The sequence below is a fragment of the Jaculus jaculus genome, chromosome 8 (genome assembly GCF_020740685.1).
Source record: "Jaculus jaculus isolate mJacJac1 chromosome 8, mJacJac1.mat.Y.cur, whole genome shotgun sequence".
Classification (NCBI taxonomy): Eukaryota; Metazoa; Chordata; class Mammalia; order Rodentia; family Dipodidae; genus Jaculus; species Jaculus jaculus.
The window spans coordinates 15,898,229-15,909,440 of record NC_059109.1 but is presented as its reverse complement, the minus strand read 5'-3'; the positions used below and the strand labels follow the sequence as shown (position 1 = coordinate 15,909,440).

General features: G+C 44.5%; 1 protein-coding gene across 1 annotated transcript; it reads left to right on the top strand.

Annotated features, from left to right (window-relative positions):
- The first annotated feature begins 9,564 nt into the window (after positions 1 to 9,564).
- Il17f (interleukin 17F) lies at positions 9,565 to 10,698 on the top strand. Its single transcript, XM_004649721.2, has 3 exons — positions 9,565 to 9,594; positions 9,771 to 9,991; positions 10,461 to 10,698. The coding sequence occupies exons 1-3, from the start codon at positions 9,565 to 9,567 to the stop codon at positions 10,696 to 10,698; spliced, it is 489 nt and encodes a 162-aa protein (XP_004649778.2).
- Positions 10,699 to 11,212: the final 514 nt, after the last annotated feature.

The window sequence follows — 11,212 nt, the reverse complement described above, 5'->3', positions numbered from 1 at the left end:
CTGGGTGTGGGGGGGGAATTGAACTCAGATCCTCATGCTTTCAAGGCAAACACTTCCCCAACTGAGCTATCTCCCTAGTGCTTTCCATTGTCCACCTGTCTTTTTGTCAAATACTTGGTTCTGAATTCTTCACTCCTTCCCTAAGCAGAGTACCCCATCTAGGTGCCATCTAGTCGGTATCTAGTGCAAATCTAGGACTCACTACATAAGGACTGGGCTTCTAAGTGGTGAGCGTTTGTTACATAAGGCCTGGCCTTCTAGGCGGTGCATGTTTGTTACATAAGGTGTAAGCAGGTAGAAGAAGAAGACAGCCATAAGTCTGTCCAGCAGGAGTTTGGGTCTATAGCTCTGAACTCCTACATGCCTCCTGGCAGGGCCCCCGTAGCCAGGTAGGAGGGGCGTCCCTTGTTGGGATCACATTCTGCATTTTTGGGAGAGGCTTATTTCATCCTCACTCTCACTCTGTGGTCCCTGCCTCTACTCTGTGAAAATTTAAACGTTTAATTTTTTTTTTTTTTTTTTTTTTACTCCTAGTAATCTCTTTGACCACATATGAAATGGTTTGGGTGAAGAAATTTTTGCTAGGGTTGTGGTATGATTAATTTTGAGAGCTTTCTGAAAAACTGAGTAAACTTCTGACATAAGTCCAGCTTTCTGGAGGCACAGTACCCAGAAAATCTGTATTTCTTTGCATTTTCGTTCCTGCAACTCCCTTCCTCTCTCAACTTAGTGGTAGCTTATTAGAACGATGTTAGTACACATTTTAGTCTGAGTTTCTATATTCATTTAAAAGGATTTATTTTATGCTTCATTCCAATTGTTGGCCTCTGGAAATTTGTTTGGTTGAAAGCTATTACTAGGTATTTTTCCCTCAAAATGTTTTTAAAATATTTTGATTTGTTGAGAGAGAGAGAGAGAAACAGACAGAGAGAGAGAGAGAGAGAGAGAGACAGGGAATGAGGATGGGTGTATCAGAGCCTCTTGCCACTGCGAATGAACACCAGACACATATGTCACTTTGTTCATCTGGCGTTATGTGGGTACTGGGAAAGTGGACCTGGCCTAGCAGGCTTTGCAAGGAAGAGCTATCTCCCCAGCCCTCAAAGACATTTTCAATCTTGCATTTGCCTCTTCAATGACAGAAACAGTTTTTTTTTTTTTTTTTTTTTTCTTTTCAGTTTTGGAGGGATCTTGCCAGGGACTTTAGATGCTGCAAACAAACTCCAGACACATTCGCACCTTGTACATCTGGCTTCCATGGGTCCTGGGGAATCAAGCCTGAGTCCTTTGGCTTCTCAGACAAGTGCCTTAACCACTATGTCATCTCTCCTGCCCTGTTTTTATTTATTTGTAAGCAGAGGGGGAGAGAGAGAGAGAGAAGAGAAGAGAACCTGGAAATTATATATCTCCCTCAAGAGTATACTTCTAAAAACCTATTTCTGCCAGCCTGGCTCCATCTCTCAGCATTTCTTCCACCTCCTAGGAGCCATTAAGCTACAAATCCTACGCATATATAGAAATGCTTTTTTTTTTTTTTTGGGTTTTTTGAGATAGGGTCTCACTCTGGTCCAGGATGACCTGGAATCCACTATGTAGTCTCAGGGTGGCCTCCTACCTCTGCCTCCTGAGTGCTGGGATTAAAGGCGTGTGCCACCACGCCCAGCTGAGACCCACTTTCTTTTTAATTTTTTTAAAAAGTTTTTGTTTATTTTTATTTATTTACTTGGCAGAGACAGAGAGAGAGAGAGAATGGGCGCACCAGGGCCTCCAGCCACTGCAAACAAACTCCAGACACATGAGCCCCCTTGTGCATCTGGCTAATATGGGTCCTGAGGAATTGAGCCTTGAACCAGTGTCCTTAGGCTTCACAGGCAAGCACTTAACCACTAAGCCATCTCTCCAGCCCTTCTTTTTAATTTTTAAAAAATTTTTAGAGGGAGAGAGAGAGAGGGAATTGGGAGAATTGGCATGCCAGGGCCTCTGCCACTGAAATTCAACTCCAGATGCTTGTGCCACCTAGTGGGCATGTGTGACTTTGTGCTTGCCTCACCTTTGTGTGTCTGGCTAATGTGGGATCTGGAGAGTAGAACATGGGTCCTTAGTTTTCGCAGGCAAGTGCCTTAACAGCTGAGCTATCTCTCCATCCTGAGGTGCATGATTTTATATGCTTACTAAGATATCTCCAGTGATCAAAATTCTAAAGAATTCACATGAATGCTAACAAATAAAACTCCCATAAAGCTATACATTCATAAATAGGGTGACTCCATGGATGAGGGCAGGGTCATCATGATCCCATCAGTCCCAAAGCTCAGAACTCTGCTGCCTGGAGACCAAGCCTTTGCCACAAGATCCCTTAGCAGCTAATTCAGATCCGAACACTGAGGGTGTGTGCATATGTGAGTGTGTGAATACATGTGTATGCACGGGCCTAAGTCTGAGTGTCCAGGTATGGGTGTGAATAGGGGAGTGATGTGGATATAAATAAAGCACATGATCACTGAATTTTGATCGGTTTTGGACGCCCTTCCTCTCAACCCAAGGTCAACTGCTTCATTATTCTTTTAGTTAAAGAAAATAGAGATCGTTTCAAATACATGAAAAATAGGGGACGATAGACTTGAGCTAGTAAAATACAACATATTATCCCTTTTGAAAGGAGCATGCACAGTATTACTTGGTTTTAACAGAGCTTTTACAAAGTATGTTAGGGCTGGAGAGATGGCTTAGCGGTTAAGGCACATGCCTGTGAAGCTGAAAGACTCAGGCTCATTTCCCTAGTACCCATGTAAGCCAGATGCATAAGGTGGCACATGCATCTGGAGTTCGTTTGCAGTGGCTTGAGGCTCTGGCATGCTCATTCTCTTTCTTTTTCTCTGTCTCTCTCAAATAAATAAATAAATAAAATGTAAAAGAAAAAAATATTTTAAAAGTAAGTTAGCCAGGTGTGATGGTGCATGCTTACAATCCCACCACTCGGCCACTTGGGATGTGGAGGAAGAAAGACCTCTGTGAGTTCAAGGCCAGATTGAGACTACAGGATGAATTCCTAGTCAGTTTGGCCTATAGGGAGACCTTACCTTAAAAAAAAAAAGTAAGTTATTGTTTTTTTTCTTTTTTTTTTTTTGGAGGGGGAAATGCCTGTACATTCATACAGCAGAAGTTTTTTTAATTAAAAAAATTTTTGTTTATTTTTATTTATTTATTTGAGAATGACAGAGAAAGAGGCAGATAGATAGAAAAAGAATGGGTACACCAGGGCTTCCAACCACTGCAAACGAACTCCAGACATATATGCCACCTTGTGTATCTGGTTTATGTGGGTGCTGGGGATTCAAGCCTTGAACCGGGGTCCTTAGGCTTCACAAGGCAAGCGCTTAACTGCTAAGCCATCTCTCCAGCTCATAGGGCAGGATTTCTGTTACACAGTGTGTGCCTAATGACTGAGACAAGTGAATATTTTGCAAGTCAACTACATCATGCATCACAGCATTTAAAGTCTTCTGTCCTTCAATTCAGGTTGGTTAAAAAATGATCCCTGAAGGCTGGGCCTGGTGGTGCACGCCTTCAATCCCAGCACTCAGGAGGCAGAGGTAGGAGTATCACAGTGAGTTTAAGGCTACCCTGAGGCTACATAGTGAATTCCAGGTCAGCCTGGGCTAGAGTGAGACCCTACCTCGGAAAAAAAAAAAAATATCCCTAATCAGAGATAGGCATGTCAATGACCATTGATATGTAGTCTGAATATTTACTAAGTACAAGACTACCTCTGTATAGAATTTATGAATATTTCACTGATACCATTCATTTGTTTTTAATATTCCCATCCATAGTCCTCTTGTTTAATTCCAAATCTTGTTAAGGATGTCTGACCTCTCATTTCAGTCATGGTTCATATTGTGTGATCAGAAAGCAGAGCATGCAGTGCGTGACAAAGGTGTTGAGAATTTGTGGAAAAAAGGCAAAAGATCATGACAGTAATTTGTTACTTGGTTCTTCTCTGTAGTAAACTAAGAATTTCACTGTAATTTGAGGGAAGCGGGAGTGGAGGTGGAGTAGAATCAAAGGAAGATTGGGTCCACTTTCCGTCATCTTCATTTAGGGTCCCCCTTTGGTTCCCCTTCAGGAAGTGGAATGAAAAAAAAGTCTGTATTCGTCAGTAACTCTCGGTCAACCACAACTTTAAGACTGTAAGCAGGTCAGTGAAACAGGGCCAGCAATTGCTATAAAACTGACAGGTACTGTCATTGACATGCCCAAGGAGACAGACTCCGAGACAGCTTCCTGCACGACGCCAGCAACCAGAGGAGAGAAGCCATGAAGACAGTGTGTGGTGCAGCCGAGGTGAGTGGCCGCGATCGTTCCAGTGTGAGAGCAATCTTGCCTCCGACTTCAGGGAGGCAGTTTTCTAAGGAATTAGGTTTCATGAGTGTCTTCTTTGAATTACTTCTTTAAAAACTAAAGTTAACTTTAATTTTAATTTTACTTGAGAGAGAGAGAGAGAGGCAGATGAGAGAGAAAGAGAGAGAGAGAGAGTTAGTTTGAGAGAGAGAATGGGTGTGCCTGGGCCTTCACCCACTGCCAAAGAACTCCAGCCACATGTTCTACCTTGTACGTTTGGCTTACGTGGGTACTGGGGAATCGAACCTTAACCGCTAAGCCATCTCTCCATCCCAACTTTAATTTTGATTATTGCGTAGGGGAGAAAAAGAAAAACAAGTACAAAGGTTGTTGTGGGATGGAAAACACAGCTCCTTGCCTGAAGGTCAGCGTGTGCCATCTTCAGTGTCACAGAGGGCTGTCACTGGTCTCGCCTGTGGCCACTCACTACAGAGTTATGTTGTCCTGAAGTTTACCTCTAGGTAAACCTCAGGGCAGGTGCTAGACCAGACCAGTCCTCCAGGGCTGGGCACATGTGTTTTTATCCAAGGACACAGATATGCACTTTTATTTTTTTTTTTTTTTTTTTTTTTTTGAGGTAGGGTCTCAGTCTAGCCCAGGCTGACTTGGAATTCACTATGTAGTCTCAGGGTGGCCTCGAACTTATGATGATTCTCCTACCTGTGCCTCCCAAGCTCTGGGATTTAAAGGTGTGCGCCATCACACCCGGCTTCACTTTGTTTTTTTTTTTTTTTTCCCCCAAGACTCTAAAAAGTGCGCTGGATGGAAGAAGAGAAACCTCCCAGTGTTGAATTTTTGGATATTCCTGAAAGAGGGAAATTTCCCATTTTTTTTTAAATTCCTCTTAGTAGCAAATAGGATGTTGTGTGATAGAATTTTACCCTCGGAATTGGAATCTTGCCTGACATTCGCCGGACAGATGCTGGGAAGTATTTAATATGCGCGTGCAGGCAGGGTTAGGACATCCCGTGTCATGTTGTTGCCTTAGACACTCCCCTACCTTCGCTGAGACGCTGTGACACCTGGAAGGCCTCGGATCTCATAGGAGGCTCATGGTGCATGGCAGTGGTTACACTTGTAGGTTTGTCTGTCCTGTTAGGGATGACCGCCACTGCACCCCAGTGCAGTACTTAGGGACAGAGGCCTTGGGCTCAGGCTAAGTCACTCAACTCTGTGTGTTTTGTAATTTCCCTAGTTTAGAACAGAGTAACAATGACAACCCCTTACAGCATTTTTGTTGCTGTTGTTTTGGTTTTTCAAGGTGGGGTCTCACTCTAGCCCAGGCTGTCCTGGAATTCATTATGCAGTCTCACAGCGAGCCTCCTACCTCAACCTCCAGGGTGCTGGGATCCAAGGTGTGCACCACCATGGCTGGTTCCCTTATGGCAGTTTTGGGGGGTGGGGTGTGGGCTCAGTATCTGGATTAGCTGATATCACTGAATCTGCTTGTCATGGCAAATCTTGCATGCTGAGCTTTTAGTTAATTTGGCAACTATGATTTACTACAAGAGATCAAGGTACCAAAAGCATTTAATAACTATTAATTCTTCTTCTTTTTCTTCTTTTTTTAGTTTTTCGAGGTAGGATCTCACTGTAGCTCAGGCTGATCTGGAATTCACTGTGTAGTCTCAGGGTGGCCTCGAACTCTCAGAGATCCTCCTACCTCTGCCTCCCGAGTGCTGGGATTAAAGGGGTGGACCACCACACCCGGCTCTTAAAAACTATTAATTCTTAATATTACTGGTTTTTTTTTGTTTGTTTTTTTAGATAGGATCCTCCTATTTAGCTAATGATGGCCTTGAACTTGCTACGTAGCCAAAACTAATCTGGGATTGGCAAGGCCCCAGCATCAGGCAGCCTCCTTAGTGCTGGGATGTACGTGACACCACGCCTTGGGTCAGGGCTGTTGCTATGACCTCCAAGACTCTCATCTGGAGTCGGTAGGGCACTCTTTCCCTACTAGGTGATAAATAAAAGCTCAGTGTGTTTCTAGACTCTCAGCAGGTACTAAACTCAAGAACTGAAGCACGGGTCTGGGTTTCCTGGCTTTTCTGGAAGATTCAGAGACAAGGTTTCTGAATTTAAAGCCATTGCATCCAAGCAGATCTGTGGGTAGTTCCAAATCATTTCTGTCTCTGGGTTTCTTTGCAGAAGTCTGTTGGTTAGTCAACAGGAAGTGTGAGAGGGCAAGGGATGCCAGCTTCAAGAGCTAGTTGTTGAATGATTGATTGTGGAGATGAAAGTGATGTTCTGAAAGCCAGTCGACCTCATTCTGCATCTTGCTTTCAACTTTTATTATCAGTTTGTTCAGTACACTAAGATGACATCATGATTTTTTTGTTGTTGTTGTTTGCTTCTGTCATTTCTTGCTGCCAGTATCTGCAAAGTAAAAGGAATCTTATACTTTTTAAAGCATTTTTTTTGTTTCGTTTCATTTTTCAAGGTAGGGTCTCACTCTAGTTCAGACTGACTTGGAATTCACTATATAGTCTCAAGGTGGCCTCAAACTGTCGGTGATCCTCCTACCTCTGCCTCCCGAGTGCTGGGATTAAAGGCACGCTCCACAATGCCTGCCTTTTTAAAACAAATATTGTTTAGGGCTGGAGAGATGGCTTAGTGGTTAAGGTATTTCCCTGTGAAGCCAAAGGACTCAGGTTTGATTCCCCAGGACCCCCATCAGCCAGATACCCAAGGTGGCACATGCAACTGGAGTTTATTTGCAGTGGCTGGAGGCCCTGGCATGTCCATTCTCTCTCTCTCTTTCTCTCTCTCTCTGCCTCTTTCTCTTTCTTCCAAATAAATAAATAAATTTAAATATATATTGAAAATGAGAGAGGGAGGGAAGGGGGAAAGAGGCAGAGAGAGAGAGAGAGAGAGAATATGAGAATGGATCAGATGGGCCTATGGCCTCTTGCCGCTGCAGATTAACTCCAAATGCATTGAGCGCAGGTCAGGATACACAGACAAGTGCTTTTAACCACTCAGTCATCTCATCTCTCTAGCCCTGAGAGTCTTTCATTATTAGTTTTTTTTAAAAAAAATTGTTACTTTTTATTTATTTATTTGAGAGCAACAGACAGAGAGAAAACGAGGCAGATAGATAGATAGAGGGTGGGGGGGGAGAATGGGCACTCCAGGGCCTCCAGCCACTGCAAATGAACTCCAGATGTGTGCTCCCCCTTGTGCATCTGGCTAACGTGGGTCCTGGGGAATCGAGCCTCGAACCAAGGTCCTTAGGCTTCACAGGCAAGCGCTTAACTGCTAAGCCATCTCTCCAGCCCTCATTATTAGTTTAATTAATTGTTTATTTGTTTGACAGAGAAGGGGGGCAGAAAGAGAGAGAGAGAATGAGCACACCAGGGCCTCCAGCCTCTGCAAATGAACTCCAGATGCATGCGCCCCCTTGCACTTCTGGTTAACGTGTGTCCTGGGGAATCGAGCCTGGGTCCTTCGGCTTTGCAGGCAAATGCCTTAACTGCTAAGCTATCCCTTCAGGCCCCCTGGGAGTCTTTCAAACCACCTTCCCTACATGAAAAGTGGGAACCAAAGGGAGTTGTGGAGAGTTTGAGCTCGCCTTGTAGATAGGTCTTCACAGAGAGCTCGCTTTGTGCATTCTTGTAACACCAGACAAACTATTTTAGCGTGAACATAAGATATACGTGTTCCAAAGCTGAGAGCAATGGGCCCCCTGTTCTCTGGTGTCTTGCTTCACCAGTACCCCTGCTTCTTTCAATTAACATGGATAATTGGAACATTGCTACAGCTGGCTTTGCATAATGTTTTCCTTAATGCACCGACTTTAACGATATTGCTTAACTGCAATGCTCTGTTCATTCATTCACTCACCCATTCTTTTATTCATCCAGAAACTTGGAACAGAACTGTCTTGCTATGCATAGTCTCTGTTTTACTTTGTTTTCGAAGCAGGGTCTTATTGTAGCCCAGGCTGACCTGGAACTTCCTCTGTAGCCCAGGCTGGCCTCAAACTTACTGTGATTCTGCTACGTCAGCCTCACGGGTGCTGGAATTATAAACACGAACCAGCACACCAGTTTGTGTGTATTCTCTTACAAGAAGTTCCAATACAATGGGTAAAAATCTATCATGAACGCATATACTACCTTTCTAGAGAACATGAGCAATGTTACTTTAGTAAAAATGGCAAATGTTATTTAAAAATGAGAGCCTGGCATGGTGGTGTGTGCCTTTAGTCCAGGCACTCAGGAGGTTGAGGTAGGAGGATTGCTGTGGGTTCAAGGCCAGGCTGGGCTACAGAGTGAGTTTCAGGACAGCCTCAAGTAGAGTGAGTTCCTTACCCCCTCCCCCAAACAGAAATAAAATAAAAGGAAGTTGATAAATGCACTTCTAATTATGCCTTACCAAGTGGGACCTTGATGGAAAAGGGGGGACTCAACAGACAGAAGTTGGAAATATGCTCTAAGAAAAGGAAATGCTAGGAGGGTTTTTTTTTGGTGGAGATTTGTGGACTATAAAGTTGAAAATAAAAATAAGAATCTCTATTTTATTTAAATATTTATTTGAGAGAGAAAAAGACAAAGAGGCAGACACACAGTACAGAGAGAATTGGCACACTGGGGCCCGCTGCCTCTGCAAACAAATTCCAGATGTGTGTGCCGCTTTGTGTATCTGGCTTCACGTGGGTACTGGGGAAGCAACTACGTGGTACTTTGCAAGCAAGTGCCTTTAACCTCTGAGCCATTTCTCCAGCCCAAGTATATCTATTTTTAAAAAATTTTTTATTAGCATTTTCCATGATTTATAAAAAAAATCCCATGTTAATTCCCTCTATTTTTTTTTTTTATTGTTGTTGTTTTTGTATTTAGAGGTAGGGTCTCACTCTAGCACAGACTGACCTGCAATTCACTATGTAGTCTCAGGATGGCCTCAAACTCACTGCAATCCTCCTACCTCTGCCTCCTGAGTGCTGGGATTAAAGGTATGTGCCACCATACCTGGTCTTTATATACCTATTTTTGTTAGATACATTTATAAGTGTTTTCCTCAGAACATTCCACCTGTATTAGCTTTATTATAAAGCATCTAGTTGGGAGAAAGAGACATGTGGGGCTTAGCAAGGAAGCAGGACATGATTTCAAGCCAATTCCAACCTTAATGTCCCCATCTCCCTGCTTACCCTCGGCTATGGAGAGCTTCAGTCACCAGTCTAATGAGGTAAGCTTACACTTTGCACCCTGATGTCTTTAGTTATGACTGTTCTCATTACCAAGTGATGTCCTGAGGTCTAGACTGAAGAAACCTTGATGGCCTGAAGGGACCCTGCTGCAGAATCTCATGCCAGCGAGTGGCACCAGGGTGTCTAACCAACTTCAACCTTCTCTGCTTTCCAGGTCAGATCCCTGATGCTGTTGATGTTGGGACTCGCCCTTCTGAGGGAGGTGGCAGCTCGGAAAAACCCCAAAGTAGAGGGTCCTGCCCTTCAGAAGGCCGGAAATTGTCCTCCTCTGGAGGACAATAGTGTGAGGGTTGACATTCGTATCCTCAGCAAAAACCAGGGCATTTCAGTTCCGCATGACCTCCAAAACCGGTCCAGCTCCCCGTGGGATTACAAGTAAGTGCAATACATACATACATACATACATACATACATACATACATACATATGTGTGTGTATGTATAATAGATGATATATAGATCTATATATAATAGATGATATATAGATACAGACATATACATTAAATAATCTGGCGATGGTCAGGGACTGGTTAGTTAATGAAGTAATAATACAAATAAAATAAAGATTTAATACTGACTGAGCCCCTAAGATTGCTTCTGGTGGCATTTTATGTGCATTCATCCCGCTGAGTGCCCTCAACAATTCCATGAGAGAACGATATGTAAGCACCCCCCCCCCCTTTATAGTTGAAGCACCTCAGAGGCATCTGCCAGGGGTGTGGCCGGGGAATCAGGCCGGGCAGGATCCTGAGCCTGGGCTGCAGCCGGTGTGGCTCAGCCCCGCCCCCTGGAGGCGAGCGCCCGGTACTGCTCGCAACATTGCGCTTCGCTTGCTCCTCCTGCAGCATCACGCGCGACCCGCACCGCTTCCCCGCGGAGATCGCCGAGGCCCAGTGCAGACACTCAGGCTGCGTCAACGCCCAGGGACAGGAGGACATCTCCATGAACTCCGTTGGCATCCAGCAAGAAATCCTGGTCCTCCGGAGGGAGCCCCAGGGCTGCACCCACTCCTTCCGCTTGGAGAAGATGCGGGTGACGGTTGGCTGCACCTGTGTGACCCCCGTCGTCCACCACGTGGCCTGATCGCCACGCCTACCCGCCTCTTCCTTAGGTCTCTTCCTAAGATGTGCATGGAATTCGCAAAGCTCTGTGTTACCTATAGTGTTAATAACTTTTCTGGGGCGCTTCAGATTTTTACCATTCCCGGTGTGTTCCTATCTTTCAACCCCCCCCCCCCCCCCAAATGACTGGAGGAGAATTAATTTGCCCTTGGCCCATTTTCTCTCTGTCTGTTATATGATCACCATTTCCTTGCAATGCTGTCATTCCCATCCAGAATCATTTCCTCAGAGCTGTGTTACTGACGCGGCCTATTTCATGGAGATGCAGAAAATAATCCCAATGGCTGGGCGTGGTGGCGCACGCCCTTTAATCTCAGCACCCGGGAGGCAGAGGTAGGTGGATGGCTGTGAGTTTGAGGCCTCCCTGAAAACAGAGTGAATTCCAGGTCAGCATGGGCTACAGTGACACCCTACCTCGAAAAAGCAAATAAAAATTAAAAAAGGAAAACAATCCTAATGTATAGGATGGGCTTTTG

Excerpts from the sequence above, each read along its gene's own strand:
- Il17f (XM_004649721.2), top strand. The coding sequence starts at position 9,565 with ATGGAGAGCTTCAGTCACCAGTCTAATGAG. Across the intron at positions 9,595-9,770 it reads TCAGTCACCAGTCTAATGAG|GTCAGATCCCTGATGCTGTT; the intron begins GTAAGCTTACAC and ends TCTGCTTTCCAG. Across the intron at positions 9,992-10,460 it reads AGCTCCCCGTGGGATTACAA|CATCACGCGCGACCCGCACC; the intron begins GTAAGTGCAATA and ends CTCCTCCTGCAG.